At 36.4% G+C, this 20,250-nt stretch overlaps 1 protein-coding gene across 2 annotated transcripts in view; it reads left to right on the top strand.

Moving 5' to 3' along the window:
• The window catches only part of LOC127961282 (furin-1), an 85,693-nt gene that overhangs the window by 49,874 nt on the left and 15,569 nt on the right, over window positions 1–20,250 (top strand). For both annotated transcript variants that reach the window (XM_052560326.1, XM_052560327.1), the window contains exons 7-9: window positions 11,690–11,778; window positions 16,164–16,336; window positions 19,490–19,702. In XM_052560326.1, coding sequence (XP_052416286.1) covers window positions 11,690–11,778; window positions 16,164–16,336; window positions 19,490–19,702 — 475 coding nt within the window. The remainder of the gene's footprint in view (window positions 1–11,689; window positions 11,779–16,163; window positions 16,337–19,489; window positions 19,703–20,250) is intronic.

Genomic DNA, 20,250 nt, shown 5'->3' with positions numbered 1-20,250 from the left:
GCCAGCACTGTATTTTGTGCCTAGGCATGAAACTCCTGGCATAAAACCAGCTGAAGTATGAATACTACTATACATTTACTGCTTTACTTAATGGGGCCAAAGGTTTCCCTGCAGAGTGGAGATGGGCACAGGAAAACATGGCCTGCAATGTAGCGTGATTAACGCTGTAGCCCATTTGAGATGGACAGGAACTGCTTTTGCTAATGAGCTATTTTTGCCTACCCAGTAAGCAAATGGTAGTGCTGTCATTTTCAGAATCACAATCTGCGAATTTCGTTCATCATTCATTTGTTGCACCATTTAGAAATTTAATGGTGTTACACATGGTCACTCTTGACCAGATGCAGTTTAATATGTAAATGAGCTCATACATAATTTCCTGCAAAAAAAAAAAAAAAAAATGATGTGGTGTATGCGAATTATCTCAGCTAAGATGGAAAGCATGCAACAAAAGACGTTACTTGATGTATTAATGCATTGACTGTTCACACTGACTCTGATTGAAATGTACCATAGCTGTTTTCTTTTCACACATATCCTTCAGTAGGGACATGTCTTCCAGGCAAAAGCAGATTTTTACAGTAAATTAAATTCATTTATATGTAATACTCTTGAGACTAGTGTGCAGGTTGTAGTGGTAGGCAGCGACTTTCTCTGGCTGTTTTCTGTGTTGTGTGTTTTGCTGCTGGGAAATTAGTTTCTCTGTGATTGATGGGTCGTGAGTTTAGTTCTCTCTACGGATTGTGTTTTGTTGTCTTGGTAATGGCCATCCACAACACTGGCCATTTTTATGGCCTAGTTCATAAATCAACAGAGATTTAGGTTGATTTGTGAAGAAACAATGATGGTGTTGAGAATGGGTTACTTTAAAGAAATAGTTCACCCAGAAATGAACATCATGTCATTCTGAAATTGTATGTTTTCTTTTTGTGGAGTACCATAATTTGAAAAGAATCTTCACACAGTTAATATTGACCTTGGACTGTCAAGCTAAAACAACAACAACAACAACATAAATGTAGTATGTAATGTATATAAAATTAGACCATATGGTTTTAGCACTATTTCAGGTCATTAAAGATCTATAGTTTTGGAGAAATAAAGAAACCTTCCAAACTGAATCTCAACCCCATTAAATTTGACAAAGCAAGACATTGTTATGGCTAACGATCATGGCTAAGCTCTGATTTAATGATGAGTTGAACTCTGGTCTGTCCTTATTTCACTTTGGGATTTTCCTCATTCGTCCTTTTTTTGGGATACCAGCCAAAGAGCCGTTTTTATCTTGAGGCTAACCATGATTGGTGATGACAGGCAGAAAAGCGTATAGTTACGAGTGGGTTGAAATCAAAGGTCTTGGGCTGAATGGCACGGCTTTGTAGATTTTAGAGGGGCTGTCCCATGTTCTCCTAATGGAAGTACCCCACAGCGCATGTCATGTTGGCGTGACCCTTATAATGCGCACTAATGAAACGACATCTTTGGCATTAGTTGAAATGTGATCAAGTTTGACTTTTAAAACATTTCGTAGCTGATTTTGCAACACAGAAACACTTTCGTAGTCACTATAAAGCATTAAAGATCAGTAAAATTTCACTATGTGATAATGCAAAGACAGCAGGAGATACATTAGTAGCAGTAGTTCAATAGCGGTAGCAATTTTGTTCGTCCTACACATTATTTAACTGCCATGTTTTCTTCTGACCCCTGCTGTGAAATTCCCCATCTTGAATCCGCTGCTTCTTATTTTTTTTCCAGAAGCCCATCTCTTTCTGTTGCCTTACTCCTCTCTTTTCTAGCATGTTGCGCTCTATATGGGTGTTTTACCGTTGCAATTATCTAGTTCTTGCATCTTTTACCACAGAACCACAAAGCTGGTTTCAGGTTTGCAACCGTAGCAGGGAACATTTACGAACACTTTCAGTTCTCAAGCACTGAATGTCACCAACCTGTGTGTGTTAACGTATGTGCATATATACAATATAATATCAATGCAAATGCATAGTATATATATCATAAATTTAGCAATTTTTTAAAAATTGTAATCAGCTGCAAAATAATAGCTTATCATGCAGTACATGCATATGTTGCTATGTTTGTGGCAATTGTTTTTAATCAGCCAAAAAATTGCAAATCATTTATATATAAGGTTGAGGGTTGGGAACCAAGTACCGGTTCTTATTCAGAATTCTTATTCTATTCGGTTCTGTTTTTTAAAAGAACTGGAACCGTGAGCAATTTTTGGTTTTGGTTCCGAAACCGGTTCTGGTGTGACATTTGACCAAGTACTGTGAGCAGCATTCCGCTGGTGTTCTGATGATTCGACGTTTCCTGTAAAGGATGTCACAGACTGAATAACAGAAATGCCGCCATGCCTCTTTAATTACTGAGCACATTGTTTCCTATGAGGCACACTCCACAGACTCACCGTGCTGCATAGTGTCTTTAACTGCCGAACACGTTTCCCATGATTGTACGCGCACCCGCTCCTTTGATAACTGTGCACATCGTTTTGTCTGACTGTACATGTACTGGTGTCCTGACATTTTATCCTAACAAGGTTTACTGCGCACATCAATATTGCATCCTTTTTCTCATGCTAAACAAAATTTAATGTATCTGCATTACTGTACGGGTAGGTTTAGGGTTGAGGTAGGTGAAGAGTTTAATAAAACCACAATCTAATTAGTAGAAAAAAAATATTTATTGTTGGTTTCCTGTAGCTGTATCTCTTCTAGCTACAACCGTGAATATAACACATAATTACTTTATTTGCATTACTGTTAGGGTATGTTTATGGTTGTGGTAGGTGTATACATTAATAAACCATAACTTAACAGTAGCATTTTTCGTTGTCCAACTGTACTACCAACTGTTTTAATGGGAGGTAGCAAAATCTGACAGGGTAGGAAAAATCGACAGAAGACCGGCAGTGTGCAGCACCTGCCGCCACTAAATTACATTACATTTGTCTCATATTGTCATTAAGATACATACTGACTTCAGCTTGGACCACTAAATAAATAGACTGCTATTGTTATGCAAATATGAGGGATATATTATTTAGTGTACAGGTCATTTCAAGAGTGATAAACAAAGTGATAGAAAAGTTATTTTTTTTCTTTTTGACCAAGTAGTTCAAAATTTGCCATTTAAACAATTCATACTCATGGTACTCAAAACAAGAAACATGTATATAAATATATTTTTAGACTGCTATGTAATGTTTTATTGGTGCAGAAACATAATAGGCACAATATGAGATAGAAGACAGAAATATGTATTAAGTCAAGCAGAACATCTTTGCTTTTCTATAAAATCATAACTCGAAGAGGCAAGTGAGGCTATGTATTGTTTTATTAGTGCATAAACATAATAGTTTTCCCGCTTGTGTTAATTTTATTAACTATATTAATGTACATTTAAATTCTTGGCTAAAATGGGTGAAACTATGTCTTCTTAATAAAGCTTTTATCTGTTTCAGAGTTAAACTCTAATTTCTGATATACTTGTTTATTTTTAAATGTTTGTCAAATATCTTTGATGGATGACAAATATTGACATCTACTGTATCCCCCAGCCCTACTGTTTGTATTGTGTGCATTTTAGCATGCCTTTCTCAGTGTCAGATCTGGATTTTCTGTGAAACATCCGTTTATCAGTGCTTCAACAATCCTTGGTCGTGTTGTAAAGTGACTAAATAATGCATTACGCATTTTGAATTCATAAGTGTGTTTCCACAGAAGTGGGGCAAGTCGAGTCAGTGTGGTGTTTCAGAAGAAACTCGAACAGTGGCAAGAAGGGGTTTAAGCCACATAAATGCCTTTCTGTTCGTACTTTCATCTCTGAACAGTACTTTTTCCTAAAACAGTTATAGTTTTTTGTAATTTCATACTTTTGCTCTGAAAAACAGAACTGATAAAGTGAATAATGTTTTTTCTGCTTTTTTAAGATATTTGTGTACATTTTGCATATGACGTTTACAAAATAATGTCTTTCATAATAATTAGTCAGCTTGCTTTTAATTCATTTAAAAGAAGCAGATTAATCGCATGGTGTTCTGTCTGCATGTTTTATAAAGCTAGTCTCTAAACGCATCTAGACTGAAGGTTTTAGCGTGATTGTTAATTTTTATCTTTTTTTTTTTATCAGTTGTATTTATTTTGCCAATCTTTTTCTCTAGATATCTGCATCAGCATTGTTTATTTAAAATAATCATATCAGTTGACTATGCAAAGCACCTTAACACATTAATAACTCTCATGTGCATTACTGTGTTGACTTTTGCAGTGTTTGTATGTCAAAAAAAAAAAAAAAAAAATTACTCCAGCTGGCTTCAATTCAGTTACAGATTGTGACTATCAAGTCTTCCACTACACTTAAAAATGTTAGGCAATGAGTTATAGCAAAGATGAACACGTATTAGAAATCATATCTTTCATAGATTGTCTTCAGCAATGCAGTGCTTTATGGGAGTTTGGCACGGCTTTAGAGAGCCGTTCTCTCAGGGTGTAATCTGATCAAGATCGGCTCAAGACGTGTGCTGATAAAACATCAGAGGTTACCATAACACGCCGTGTTGTTTGGCGTGTTAAAATTGCACATCTGGAAATGCCTTTTGTTCAGACAAAGGCAGGATGAAGTATTCCCCCGTACACAGTTCCCACAGTTAATGTGTTTGTACTAGCCAGTCAAGTGAGATTTGCTTAGCAGCAGCTCAAGACGGGCCGTATATTTTCTTGCCCCGTCATTGTTAATTCATCAGGCACAATATGAGAGAGAAGACAGAAATATGTAGTGTTAAGTCAAGCAGAACATCTCTGCTCTTCCATAAAATCATAACTCGAAGAAGCAAGTGAGCCTTCCGTTAAAGATTCCACTTGACGGTCTCTAGACTTGCTCCTGGTTTCTCTCCCAAGCTTAAAACACTGAAACCTCTCCTGGATTTATTTTCCTGGGGCTTCAATAAGCCAGCTGGAATGGAGCCTAATCCAATTTTAAGATGGTCATGAATACATCTGTATTGAATGTATTAAAACTCTCAGCATGTGTAACGTGGGTCTGCTAATTCAAGCAGAACAAGTGCTGATCTTCCAGCAGGAAACATTTATAAACATCTTAATGTCTTTACATGTGATATCCTGCTATATTTTTTTACATTAACTGTTAATCGCCTATTAACGTTGCATTATCATGCTGTTTAAAATGCTAACTATGGTGAGGGTTGAAGCTTTGCTCACCAGTGGATCCTCTGCAGTGAATGGGTGCCGTCAGAATGAGAGTCCTAACAGCTGATAAAAACATCACAATAATCCTCAATTAATCCACACCACTCCAGTCCATCAATTAACATCTTGTGAAGGCAAAAAAAGCTGCATGTTTGTAACAAAGAAATTAATTAAGGCATTCTAATGATTGTAGACTGTGCTTGATCTGTGCATATTTCTCTTTTGATTCAGATACCTTTTCACTGGAGAAAGCAATATTATGGGTGGAGGTCTATGTTTGAAGTTAAAAAGATCTTAATGAATTTGTTCATTATAAACCTGCAGCTATATGGTCAAGAAGTCTTCAGTTTATGGACTGAAGTCGTGTTGTGGATTACTTGGGGAGTATTGTTAGCAGCTATTTAGACTCTCATTCTGACGGCACCCATTCACCTCAGAGGATCCATTTGTGAACAATGCTAATGCTGCAATGCTAAAATTCTCCAAATCCTTTTCAATGAACAAACAAACTCATTTAGATCTCATTTAGAGTAAATTATCAGCCAAATTTTTTTTTTTGGGTGAACTGTTCCTTTAAAGGAGCAATTAGCCCCCAAATCATAATTTGAGCACCCTTAAGTAACCAAACATCAAAGAAGATATTTTGAAGAATGTCATTCATTAAATGGATGAGGTAAATTTTGAAATGTCATTTTCAAAATCAAATGTCACCAAAATATCAAGTCACACAGGTTGAGAACAATAAGAGTGTGAGTAAATGACAGTTCTTCAATTTTTTTTTTGTTAAGCTACAAGCAAAGCCCTCCCTGCAAAAGTTTCCAGTTGTGTTAACTTGTTGTCTCTTCCATAAGTAAAGAATAGTTTGCTTGTCTGCATCTACAAACTTTTAGGATGACTTTATGTAGAGGAGATGCCAGCCCAGAATAATCCTGTTCTTATAAGAACTGAGCCGCAGTGCATTTGCAGGTTTGAGTCCTGTCAGGGTTGTATAAAGGTCCAATCTGTGTCTCAGTAGAACGCCTGTGGTGTTGAAGAAAGCAGATGGTCATGTGCGTCCTACATAGACTGCTGTTCTTCTGTTAAGTGAAGCAGAAATACTCTTATTTTTCATCTGCTGTTAGTGCTGATTGACTTGTTGGCTATTTTTATACAGAACCCATAGTATTGAGAGGACAACACCATTCCTTGATGTTTCTAGTAATGATTGCTAAAACAAACAACACTTACTTTAGCCCATTTTGGGATTTGAACACACTCAAAAATCTCTAAAGTCTTAAAACCATTTCTTGTCAGTTTATGAAGAGTTGCGATTGTCATTTATTTTGCTTGTTTTTTTGAAAGACCTTTAAACTTTTATTCCAGAAAAGGGACCTTAAAGACATTTGTAATGTAACAAATGATTTTCATTTCCGAATAAATGCTGTTCTTTTTGTTCATCAGAGATATTAAGCGGCACAGTTGTTTTCAAAATTAATAATAATAAACGTTTCTAGAGCATCAAATCAGCATATTAGAATGGTTTCTATAGGATCATGTGACATTGGAGCAATGATGCTGAAAATTCAGCTTTGCATAACAGGAATAAATAATAAATAAAAAAATCTGCATCATTAGTTATATATAAAAAGGAAACTGTTATTTTAAATTGTAGTAATATTTCACAATATAAGAGGTTTTAGTGTTTTTTTTTATTTATTATTATTATTTATATCAAATAAATGCAGTGAGCTTAAGAGAGAGACTTGAAATTATTCCGAGCCCAAACTGTTAAACCATGACTCTTGCATGCTTGTTTGAGATATTTTGCCTTCATTTCATTATGCTTTTTCAGGAGCCAATAAAAAGTGTATTACTCTCTTAACTCAACTGTTTGTCCTTCAAAAATCAGTGCAGAAAATGCAAAAGTCTGCACATTCCATCTGGGCCTGCTTCTAACATTTGGAATCGATCTATACAGCACATGTGTTGCAGGTAAATATGAAATGGAAATAACCCTCTTATATGTGTCCAGGCTTGCTTTAAATCTGTCAGACAGCTCACTAGTGGCATATCTCGCTCTCAGTATCACAAACCTGCATGTTTTTGGCTTCAAAGTGAGTCAGCATGGGGGACGGTAACGCAAGGTGTCACACCAAACCCTATTAAACAATCCAGCCACGATAACAGCCCATCAATGTGGATTCTGTCACGTACAGTTATCCATACATAAGAGTGGCATTTTGTGAGATTGAAGCCTGAGAATAATTAACGGTTACTCAAGAACAGTGATGGGTTGAGAACTGAGAAGGTCCACAGTGATAATTTAAGCTTTTGAAACCTATATCTTGCTCGGGGGCAATGGGAGACGCATCGATATGAGTTTATTGACTCGTATTTTAGTTTGAAATGGGTTAGAACAAGTAAGTCATTTCTGTTCAGTCAGTGGACTGTGAAGAATAAATGCAGATGCTCACAATATGTCTGCACAGATTCCCTGTCATCCAGGTCGTGTGTACTGTAGAAATGTGTGAGGAGCATCTGGACTAGTTTCTCATTTAAGACATGCCACTCACCCATGTGTGGTCTTGAACAGATGACAAACGATGCACATTCACCACATTTATCTTCATCACTTTGTGACATTTTGAGACATTTAATATAAATTTAAATAAAAAGCAATGATGTAATGTAGAGATTTTTTTATAAACAATTAAATATATATATATATATATATATATATATATATATATATATATATATATATATATATATATATACATGTACATGTATGTATATATGTATATATGTGTATATATATGTATGTGCAGTGTGACAAATTATTCAGGTGAGGAAAGTCTCGTCGATCTCTGAATTCTCAAGATAGTAAAAAACAGCAGCGAGCGCCGCGACGAAAACACACAGCTTAAAATTTTACCCCAGTTACTCTCAAATACATTCATGCCAAGCTCAATAAACAGAGACGACTTGGTAGTTGATACGCTGGAGATTCTTCCTGTTATAGCGTCCTGTGTTTCACACTGCGCATGCGTGCCCAGAGTGCTGCTTATGTGATGGTGGTGCATGTTTGTGTTCCTGAGTTCATTCTTTCGAGTTTCTCTATGCATAATTTCATAGATATGTGGCTATATTTAACCACTGGTTCACCTAAAACTCTTACACCATCTGTAGTTAAATGGCATGGTTTGATCTAGTGCTCAGGTAAATTTGATCTAAGTAAATGATAAACTTTTTTCCTGTTATTTACCTTTTGGTATGCATTTCAGAAAAAAAAAAATGGTTAGGATTCAGGTGTAATTGCAAATAGTGATTAATCCTATTTAAGAATAGGATTAATATATATAATAGGATATATATAATTATTCTTAAATGTATAAATGTAGAATGTTACGAATAAATAATTTTTAGTAAATAAATATAAATTGACTGGCTGACTTCTCTCATGCTTTTTACAATATTATAAAATATATAGTTAAATACAAATTGTGTTTTTTTGTGTGTGGAAAAAAAAGCATAAAAAGTTAGATAAAATTATACTTATTTTTGTAATGATTTGTTTTTTAAATATGTGCATGTACGTGATATATGGCTACATTCTTCTTTTTTAACTTTAATTATTCACCATGTATTCTGTACATACTTGACATACTCTGTATTACAATATAATAATGTGTTTTGAGTACTTTTTTATTTTCTTATTGTATGCATTTTTTTGTAAGCATTCTCTTATTATTAGAGCAACAGTGGCTCAGTGGTTCATGTAGGTTGTCTACAAACTGGAAGGTTGGTGGTTCAATCCCCAGCTCCACCTGACCAAGTGTCGAGGTGTTCTTGAGCAAGACACCTAACCCCAGCTGCTCCCGATGAGCTGGATGGCGCCTTGAATGGCTGACACCGTAGTCGGTGTATGAATGAGTGTGTGAATGGGTGAATGTGAGGCAAGTTGTAAAGCGCTTTGGATGGCCATGGGGTCTGTTGAAAGCGCTATATAAATGCACTCCATTTACCATATTATATGCATAAATTTAGCTTGTTTAATGTTGGGATGGGGTGGAGTGGGAAAAATATTTTTTCACTATTGTCCTGTATTTTTATCCTATTATTCTAGTTAAATAGGGGTGTGCCAAATCATACCATACAGGATAATACCAATATACATTTTTACACAGTAAAAAATTGTCATATCACAATAGCGATGCAATGACGTAGGCCGCATTTACGTTCCCTAGTGCGCACAACACCACCACCACAAACCTGACTTGTGTTTGACTTGAAACAGCGCTGTGCAAACTGATCAGTGACTTCAGAGTATCATGTGATCGGTTCTAGAGCATATTCGAGGGGCACACTCTTACTGTCAGAAATAGGCGAGGCGTCTATCTTTAGCGAAGCGGCACAGAGAGCTGCTTCTGAAACACGCTGCTGGTGTAAACACAAGCATTGACTAGAGTGGCCGCGTCAGAGCCATAATGGGCCACAGACGAGTGCAGTGTAAATAAAAAAGGCAAATCACTCTCGCAGTATTTGGACGTCACACACCGATCGGTCTGCTTCGGCCTCTTTTTGTTTCGTAATCTTGCATGCATTCTCCCAAGTTGCCTCCAGTTGTTTTAACAATCCACAAGCTTGGTTCCCATAAAACCCCCTCCTTTTTTGGATGTAATCTAGGTCCCATGATCCTCCTTATTGTAGGACTGAGTAAGTCTGAGACATTATCCTCACTGATCTCATGCTTCCTATGAATGGACGAATGACTGCAGGGGTTCTCCTGGGATTTCACTGATCCTTCCTCTGTGCTGTTCAACTCCAGTTTACCTTCCATCGCTCCCTTGGCTTTTGTATGTCTGCTGACCCAGAAGATTATTGTGACACTGATGCTGTGGATTTACGCTTGAATCCAGTGCCGTCTCAGATGTATGTGGTGCAATAAGTGTGCATATATTTGTTAATTATGGCAAAAATGAATATGCAATTGGAGCTACAGTGCAAACGAGATTAAGATACATATTTCTGCCGTGTGGCAAAGAGGTAGAAAGGCCAAAAATAAAATGCACTTGGATGGTGATCTAAGTGACATGTCTCCGCTCTTTAGCTGGTTCCTTGCCTTTGGTCCTCATTAATTTTGATTAAATGCATACAGCAAGATGCATTTGCACATTGTCACAGACTGTAATCTTATTCCCAAAGGCCACGGTTATCAGTGTGTCACCTGCTGTCGTATTTCACAGATAGCTGCCTGTTTTACAGCAGGACTGAGTAGGAGCTCTTCACACATGCAAAAGAGCTCTGAATGAGCCCTGCAAGATGAGAGGCTTCAGTCACTTGCTGTGAATGAGGATCGGGCGGTCTTTATACCTACCCCTCGTCATCAGCAATGTAGTTTGATCCTGTTCCCAGCTGTCTTTGGCAGTACTGAGAATGTCCAATTCATGTTTTTAGGCAATTAATTTCATTCCTCTATTTCTGCTTGTTACTACCTTTTCTGCTCATATAAGATGCATTGCATTACATAAAATGAAACTTTGTATTTTGTATATAGAACATATATATATTAGGGCCGGGACTTTAACGTTTTAATTGAGATTAATTAATTACACAAAAAATAACGCGTTAATTAAGATTAATTAATTACAGAAAAAAATGTCCCGCATTTTTAATAACTTATTTTTGCACCGCGGAACGTTTCTCACTGGATGAGTTTCGGGGGACCGATTATACTGAAGCACCAACTAGCGTTCGCATATCACCGCATCGAACCTCGAGTATCACCTCAACGCAAAACATATAGCAGCTTGCGTGGACTTTACACTTTATGTTGAACTATGTATTATTTTGTTGGTGCAACAGTTTATGTTGAACTCTTTATTGTTTTGGCCAAGGTTATTGAGAGTTGGACTTAGTATGTTATGGCCTCTGAAGCAACAGAGAGATGTTTTCTAATAGTCAGTGTTTCCAATGTTCTGAATGTAATTGACAGTATTTTGTATTACTTAAAAAACACTTTACAGAAGGTTCCAGCACCTATAAGCTTCCTGAATTTCTGAAATGTACTATTTCTAAATTGTTTCTAAATATGCTATTGCTACACTTAATGGCAAAAATTGAACTGGTCTGCTAGACTTGGTTGAACAAAAATAAACTATTTGTGTGTATTCAGTCATTATTCAATGGTATACTATAAATCCATGTGAAAAATAAATTACTTCTCACTGTTCTCAGGTCAAATATTTATATGCGATTAAAATGCGATTAATTACGATTAATTAATTACAAAGCCTCTAATTAATTAGATAATTTTTTTTTATCGAGTCCCGGCCCTAATATATAATAATATATTATTATTAATATATTAATTATATATATATATATATATATATATATATATGAATTATGGCACAGTACAGATGTTTCAAAAATGTCCATAAAAATCATAATTTAATCTCTCTTGTTTTTCTTTTTTGAAGACATGGAACACGTTGTGCTGGAGAGGTTGCTGCTGTTGCCAACAATGACATGTGTGGTGTCGGGGTGGCCTACAATTCCAAGATCGGAGGTGAGTCTACAATTTTCCATGTTTCAACACGTGCAGTCTATTCTTTGAGCGCGTACCCAGTCCATTCCAACATTTGAATTGCAAAACACCTCGGTGAAACATCAGATTGGCTTCGCATTCAGATTAGCTCTGTCTCTGTGCATTAACCCATACGAGAAGTCTTCCATACCAAAAGCACTTCGAAAGAGGAACTCCATTAGCGATAGCTTCATGAGCTCAAATGGGACAGTTATCACTGGCTCCAGCATAGGTCCCTGTGAGCCAAAGATTTGGATGCTAGCATGTGTAATCCTTTTAATTGGCTGAGGTGCTTTTATCCTGTTCAGTGCAGATTTTGTTTCATTACTCTTCTCTATGCTGCCAGCTGACTACAGCTCTTAGACTTCATTGGACTGGGAAAAATATCATTGTAATGGTTTGCTTTCGAGAATCCTCACCAAGAACCGTTTGCCAGCTGCCCATAGTTGAATCTTAGCTGTTTAGCCTAGCAATATGGTATAATGTTTCACCTTAAAAGGAAAATTAACCAAAACATGTCATAAAGTTGTCATCATTTATTCACCCTTAAGTTGTTCAAAATACTGTTTGACTCTTTTTCTTTAGTTGAAACACAAGAACATGTTAAGCAGAATTTATTGCTGCTCTTTTGCCAGTGCGATAACTACTTACAGTAGGCTTTGAGATCCGTTCTTACTCAAATATATAGTATGACTGCAGAAGATGTATAGTGTTTCATGGAATAAGATATAAATGATATGGTGTGAAATGGCATGAGATTGAGAAAATAATGACAGAATTTTCATTTTGGGTCAAGTAACACTTTAACTTTACCACTACTACTACTACTACTACAGAATAGCTGATTATGTAATGCATTTGTGTTATGTTATATAACGTGTGTATTATGAGGTCATCAGCAGCCATTAATAACATATTTAAGCACTGACTCACTAATCAAACAACATGTAGGTTGTGGGCTGTTCAAAGGGAAAAGTGCTTTTAACAACACCCAGGATTTTTTTTTTTTTTTATGTTAAATTTTGAACTTTAACTTTGAAACACACTCTGCTTTGTGTGTTTTCTCCAATGTACGCTGATGATTGTTATTAGAGGTGTTTGCCACTTATTCGTTCATACTTATGGTTAGGTTTTCCAAAAAAAAAAGCAATCTAAGTATTAAACCTCAACACAACACATCATAATTCATGCGACTTTTTAAGGAAGACCTGTCATTTTTAGAGGCATTTTAATACAAAGAAATGTATGTGATTTTTAAATATGTAAAAAAAAAAATACCTGCATAATATTGGTCAGGGAATGCAATAGAGTGCTTCATTGTGAGAAAGGCTTTATAAAAATAACTATTTAAAATACCCGAACACCATTAAATAAAACATGATTATGAACATAGGACAAGCTCAACTCAACAAGCTATAGTCGTACACTAACACTATGCACTTATAGTGATTACTACAGTAATCAGAAATCACCAAAAAAAAAAAAAATTTTTTAATTATTTTTATTTTATTTAATTATTTATTTTTTATATTTGTTGCCTTTTTTATTTATTTTACCTTTTTTTTCTCTTTATGTCTTGTGATATTTTTCACTAGACTGTGATTTAGTACTTAACATATCCGGGATATTTATCCTTGACATCTTTACTTTATTTTCACTCATTTCTGTTTGTTTTAAATGTACAGTTGTTTCTTTTTTTGGACCTTATTTTTATTAACAGGAAAAGTTTCCACACACAATTAAAGAAATTGAGAAATTTCTTAATTGCTTTAAGGTTTTCATCAGCCTGGCACCAAATATGATAGTCTTGGGTTCTGTGAACACGGGTTAGTTTGCAAACATCCGAAACAAATTAGCACTTTTATGATGAGATGTACAAGCACACTCACATAGTCTTTTAAAAAATTTTTAATTGCACATTTTCTTCAGACTAAATATATACGCTACATGTCAGATCTTCCCTTTAACGCAGATGGATAATGCGTTATGGATAAAATCCCTTTCTCTTTTGTCATCTCTGCCTTCGTTTCTCTCTCAAGCAGCTGTTTTTGAATTATCCTCCTAATGAGACACAGTGGAGGGGAAGTCGTCTTCCTGTGCCTGTTTCACCTTGAATCCAGAGGGAAATCTGTGCTTAATAAGCAGCAGATACTACTCCTTTAGGGGGTAGCATGGGGACAGAGGACAGAGAGAACTGAAGGTTTTTGGACAGCTGACCCGTAACGTCGGCCCAAACTGGCAGGCAGTGCCTTCTGCTATAAGAAAGCTGAATGTAGAGATGGCAGCCCGCTAGCAGAGATGGCACACAGCACGGCTAATTCCTCTGCCAGAACTCATTAAGCCAGAATATTGGTTTGGAAGACTTGGAGGAAACAGTAGAGTCCATTGTGGGAAATTGCTTTATAACAAATAAAACTGAGGGTTCTTGTTGCATTTTTGAGAGAAGATAGATTATTTGTATTTACTAGAGCCTGAATTAAAATGACCACAGTGCATCTGTTATGCCTTTCTCATTTCCTAGAAAATAATCATAGCCAGCTTTCTCTTTGTCCTTCTGGGATGTTCGGGACTTTTGGAATGTAGGAATGGGATAAAAACATCAAATCTTTCCAAAATGTTGTGCTGTATTTTTCTGTAGTTGTGGGTTTGTTTGCAGTACTGTCTGCACCACAGCTCTCGGATTGCTTTGGAAAACCTGAAACGACTGAACTTTTGTTTATTTGCACTAACCCGTATGAGGGCAACCTTGAGTAACCTCGCCCCCTTGTGTATCAAAGGAGTGATTCACATTGTTTTGAAGATGCTTGACTCTGATTTCTCATCTTTTTACCACTTTAAAATCTAAATGCTCTTGGCAGAGTTTGCTCTCCTTTTTTTATTTTTTATTTTTTTTACCCGAGGCTGAGATAACATTCTAATGCTGGGATCACAATAACTCAACACCTTTGACATTTTGGACCAAGTGCTCTGGCTCGTTCCCAAACCCCCAATTCGGTGTAAGATTCCCTTTTGTACATGGCAGTGGAAAAAGATAAGATGGTCTCCTCTGTTGTGAAGGATGTTTGAAAGAGAAGAATGTAGCCACTTGTCACCTTTGAATGAACTCCAGATTTTTTCTGTGAAAGGAACTTTTATATGCAGCGCTATCTGTGCACCTCATCCCTTTCAGATGCGAGCATTAGATGTTAAATATTTAGCAAACAGAAGAAAAATCATATGGGATTTTTAGTGGGGTTATTCATAGTAGCTGCTTTCTCTACAGATTTTCTGTCTGTTTAGTTACGTTATATCTCTCCACCAGTGGTAATATATGTACTTGCCTCTGGAAGAAAATATAGATTCTGGTGGTGGGTGGCTAAATATTTGACAGGCTAGAATTTCAATATCACAGTATTGTTGCAGGCAGGTTGGAATTGGTGGTATTAAAAAAATAAAGCTAAAATATCTTTTTTTGTTTGTTTAGAGAATTTATAGTAATATACACATTCAAAGTTCACTGAAAATCTTATGCAAGTTTGTTTTGAGTTCTTGCAGTGTTGAAAGTGGAACCAGTTTCAAGTATTTAATATATGTATTTATATTTTTATGTAGAGTTATATAATTTTGTTATATTTCCATTTTATTTAATTTAATTCAATTTAAATTTATGTTTTTATATTTATAAGTTGATTATAGTATGTAGATTACAGTTCAAAGGTTTGGGGTCAGTAATGTTATAATGTTCCAAAACAAGAATATTTCAAATAAATGTTTTCATAAAAAAAAAGAAATAATAATAATTTTAAAAAGTGCTTTTTTTCCAAAAGGGTTTTATTTATTAATTAACTATTTACTTATTATATTATGGGAACAAAATGATGCTGCCTATATGATGATGCCTTTATTAATTTGTATTTTATTTATTTTTGTTAATGATAATACTGTAAGCACTCAATCTGTGCAGAACCTCTCATCAGACATTTCTATTCCAGTATTAAGTGTAGCTTTCGATGACATACACTATCGGACACATTTTGTCATCTCTATATGAATTTCTACAAATGTCACAGTAAATCTGGAAAATATTGAATCATTGCCGTCAAAAATTCACACAATCTGATTGCACCCCTCTCAATGCTTTCAACAGATTTTACAATAGAGTGTTTGATTGACGAATGTTCCCCTAACATCACACTCTTTTTCTCTCTCTCACTCTAAACATGAAGTCATTGTAATGGCCATCAGTTCTTCCCATTCTACTGTCTAATCTAAATACAAGCGTTACAATAGTCAGGCTGCAGTTTGTGGTTACAGTAAGATATAACACATGCAGGTACTGTATATTTGTGTGTGATTTGCTCTAATGTGTATCATGTTTTGTGTTGCAGGTGTGCGCATGTTGGATGGAGAGGTCACTGATGTGGTGGAAGCTCAGTCTCTCAGTCTCAAACCACAGCACATTGACATCTACAGTGCCAGCTGGGGACCTGAAGACGACGGCAAAACGGTGGACGGACCTGCAAAGCTGGCCAAAGAAGCTTTCCTGCGCGGCGTGATAGAGGTTTGGCTTTTCTCAAACCTGAACTCATTGCACTTCTTTGTCGTTTAGCTAATGTAGGCCAGAAATACTTCTTGTGGTGCTGAAAGGGGGCTATATTCTGCTCTTTTGGTTTGTTTTATTGTTTCCTGGAAGGCAATTTATATTACTTTTGATAATTTATATTTCTTGTCAAATAATTTTCCAGCCTGCCTCTGCCCATTTAAGTGAACTGGGCTGCATTACTGTACCTTTTAAAAGGCCCTTTCACAGCAAGGACCATAACTATAATGATAACAGTAATGATATTGTTTAAAAAAAAAAAAATCTTAACTTAAAAGTAAAGGGGAGTCCACACCACAACTATAACAGCACAGAAGAACAATATAATAAAAAAAAATTTTCAGCTGGTGAACAATAAAAATGTAGACTCCATCCTGATTTAAAGCACCAGATGACATAACTGCAGTGCACACTGAATAAACAGAATTATATCTTGTGTTGGTGTGGACACTAATGTAGTTAGTTATCTTTATAGCTGTCGTTCTTTGTGTGAACAGGTCTTAAGACTTATCTAAATGATATGTATATGTTAATGCTCTATTATCATTGGCTAAATTTACACGCCAGCATAGTTCACAATATTGTTGATCAAGGCTGACCACATCTGAAATTATTAAATGTATTATGTTCATGATTTAAAACATTACATTTGATTAATGCGTTAGACCAATTTCTTTATTCTGTTTAATTTGTACACACACACACACACACACATATATATATATATATATATATATATATATACACACACAGTACCAGAGCTTGATGCCGTATCGAAGCCTACATTTTTCACTTGGATGGACCGTGGAGGAAGTTTTCCACTGTCAGTGTCTACATAAATCCCGTTTCAAAATGAGCAGTGGAGAGGTCCTGTTTTGCCTGACATGTACAATTGCTTCTGTGACTCATGGGCTATTTTTACTGTTTCCTGCCATTATCTGCATCAGTTGGTCTGTGCCACAAACAGTAGACGTGTTTTCATTGATATTCTTTTGCTGAGATGGTCTAAGTTTGCCTTTCTTAACCCTGAACTTTTACCAGCAGTGGCATTTAAGAGGGCAGAAATTTACGGTTCAAATGAATTAAGTGGATTTTTCTTATTTGCTTTGAAGTTAGCGATGTCAGGGGGGCTGCGGAAGGGATGCTCTGTATTTGATTTTGGCACACTTCATTTGCGAGTGCCTTGAGTCATAAAAGCACTTACTAGTCAGAGTGAAGTTTGTTTAATTTAAATGTCACATTAAATGGCAATTTTCACCGAGACATCTTCATGCAGATTTTCCGGAGCGTGAACAGTATTGACATTCTTAATACCTAATTACTTAACGCCATTTGAGCTAAACTGCTCTCATGCGTGGGGTAGCGCAACAGCATTCGTTTCAACCCTTCACTTATATGAACGTGCTCGGGGGTTGTAAAACTGGCTGAGGCCCAGCTAATGGACAATGGAGGAGAGCCGTGCCAAGACGCTACCTACCGCAGTGTGCCGTGGATGGATTTTATAGGAGCAGACCTTTTGTAGAAAAATGCTGAGAGGCGGTTTGGTACGCAAGACCACTTTTATGCTTTCTTTTCAGATTGATATGCATCATTTAAAGCAATAGTTCATCTCAAAAGAAATTATTTTATTATGGTTTACTTCAAGTTGTCCCAAATTTGTATGCCATATCTGCTTCCGTGGAACACAAAAGAAAATATTATTACAAATGTATCAGTTTTTTTCTTGTTCTTGCTGCTATGGTTTTTTGGGCCCCACTGACTTTCATTGCATGGGCTAAATCAGTAAAAACTAAGTTATCTGGGCCACTAGCTGAAATTAAAGAGAAGTTTTATTTTTTTCAGTAATTTGCATGTGCTCTTAACCACAACTTCAGTTTGTTTTAACATTATCACTGTAATTGTCATTGTTTTTTTGTTTATTTTTTAATTTTTTTTACAGTGTGATCGATGATTATCCTAATAATTTATTCTTTAAATTCAATTCATATTGATATTTTTGCAGTATAACATTTAAGTGTTACTAGACGTTAGGTGTCTTAATGCTAAATTTTATTACTCTTTTATGCCATAGCATAGATGGCACACACTATATGCATAGATCCGTAACATAAATGCATTGTGCAGAATTTGTTCCAAGTATGAATGATCCCATTATAATTATATTGGGTAGATCTTTTAACAGAACAGATGGTAAGAGCTTTTAGAATTTCCGTGTGACTGTTCCTATAAATAAGTGACAAGGACCAAAAAAAAGAATTTGATTATACAGACTTAGTATTTTCCCCATCCATATTTTCTAGCCGTTGTTTCTGGTGTCCAAATCATGAGCATTCGCATGTCTGCCAGCAGTCAGATTTGTTTGGGAAACAAGATCCATGTTGCGTGGAGAAGGCCAATGCAAATGGGGCTCTGGTCTGTGTAAACACCCTCGCTGAATAGATGCCCACAATCAAGCAGGTGTGCGCTGTAACAAAGAGCGAATTCTCAAAGATGCACTGCAGCCTTTCTCTCCACGTTATTTTCTCCTACAGACTTTTATTTGGCACATTGTTGAAAATGTAAGGTACAGTAAACGATCAAAGGTAGTAACAAGCAAACAGCATCTGAATCTAATTATCTGGCCTTTCCTTGTGGTGACATGGTAAAATGAAAGTCACATGGTTATTTAAACATGCCTCGATAATGCAGTGCGTGCATTTTTCACGAGTTCATTATTGGTTCTGACAGTTTACTCTTGCATTACTGCACTTCATTTGAGAAGTAGGCCGCAAAAGCTCAGTGCTGTTTGTGTCTTTCATTTGCGCCTGAAAATAAACATGCATGATAAAAATCTTGAACATTAGCGCCATCCCACAGGGTCCTTTTTAAAAGCATCTGGCCCTTCAATCGAAACCATGATAGTGCTTCAATGGTCCATGACACTTTGAAAATCCTTTCCAAACTCCACTCATCACAAATATTATCCAGTTGTTTTGAGTATTGTTGTCTGTAATCCTCCCATTTCAGACTTGGCAGCGCAGCGCTCGCATCTGGCTCTCAGTGTTAGATTGGACTTGCATTAAGGGAGATGCCAGTGCTTTTGACTGACTGTGTGTTTCTCCTCCTGAATTCTAGGGCCGTGGAGGACGGGGCTCTATCTTTGTGTGGGCTTCGGGGAACGGCGGCCGAGAGAAGGACAGCTGCAACTGCGATGGCTACACCAATAGCATCTACACGCTGTCGATCAGCAGCAGCACGCAGAATGGCAACGTGCCCTGGTACAGCGAGGCCTGTTCGTCCACCCTCGCCACAACCTACAGCAGTGGAGGCCTCAATGAGAAACAGATTGTGAGTCTCTCTCCGCCTCCAGAAAATCAGCAACAGTTATCCTTTAATTGAAGAAGTGGCGTAGCAAATCTAATCCAAAAATAAAGAATCTGAAAACAGTTGGAGATCAGAAGATAGACTGCCAAGCCAATTTATGAAGAATTGTTGCCACGGCTTTTAAGTTCTTAAAGGCTTTTTGGCTGTCAGTGAATGCTATCTTTCCTCTAGTGAGAGGGAAGATGAATGTTTTTTTCTTCATGGCCTGTTTGAAACTTCAAAAACACGGATGTTCTTGTGATTCCAAACCTCTAACTATCATGCATGGCTTGGTTTTATCTTTATGTTTTTTATGATTATTAATGATGTTTGTTAAGTCGAGCGTCACTGTTTTTATTGCATATACTTGTGCTCAGGGATTTCGACAAACCCCAAGTATTACAACGTCTCCTAAACAGACAAAGCGACCCGCCATAAGAGCTACAGTGTTTGAGTGCATCACACATGGTAGCTGGCAGCTCGCACATTTGAGTTTTTTGTGTTTATTAATTAATAAATAAATTAAAAAGATA

Source organism: Carassius gibelio, chromosome B7 (genome assembly GCF_023724105.1).
Source record: "Carassius gibelio isolate Cgi1373 ecotype wild population from Czech Republic chromosome B7, carGib1.2-hapl.c, whole genome shotgun sequence".
Classification (NCBI taxonomy): Eukaryota; Metazoa; Chordata; class Actinopteri; order Cypriniformes; family Cyprinidae; genus Carassius; species Carassius gibelio.
This window is presented reverse-complemented; position numbering and strand designations above follow the sequence as displayed.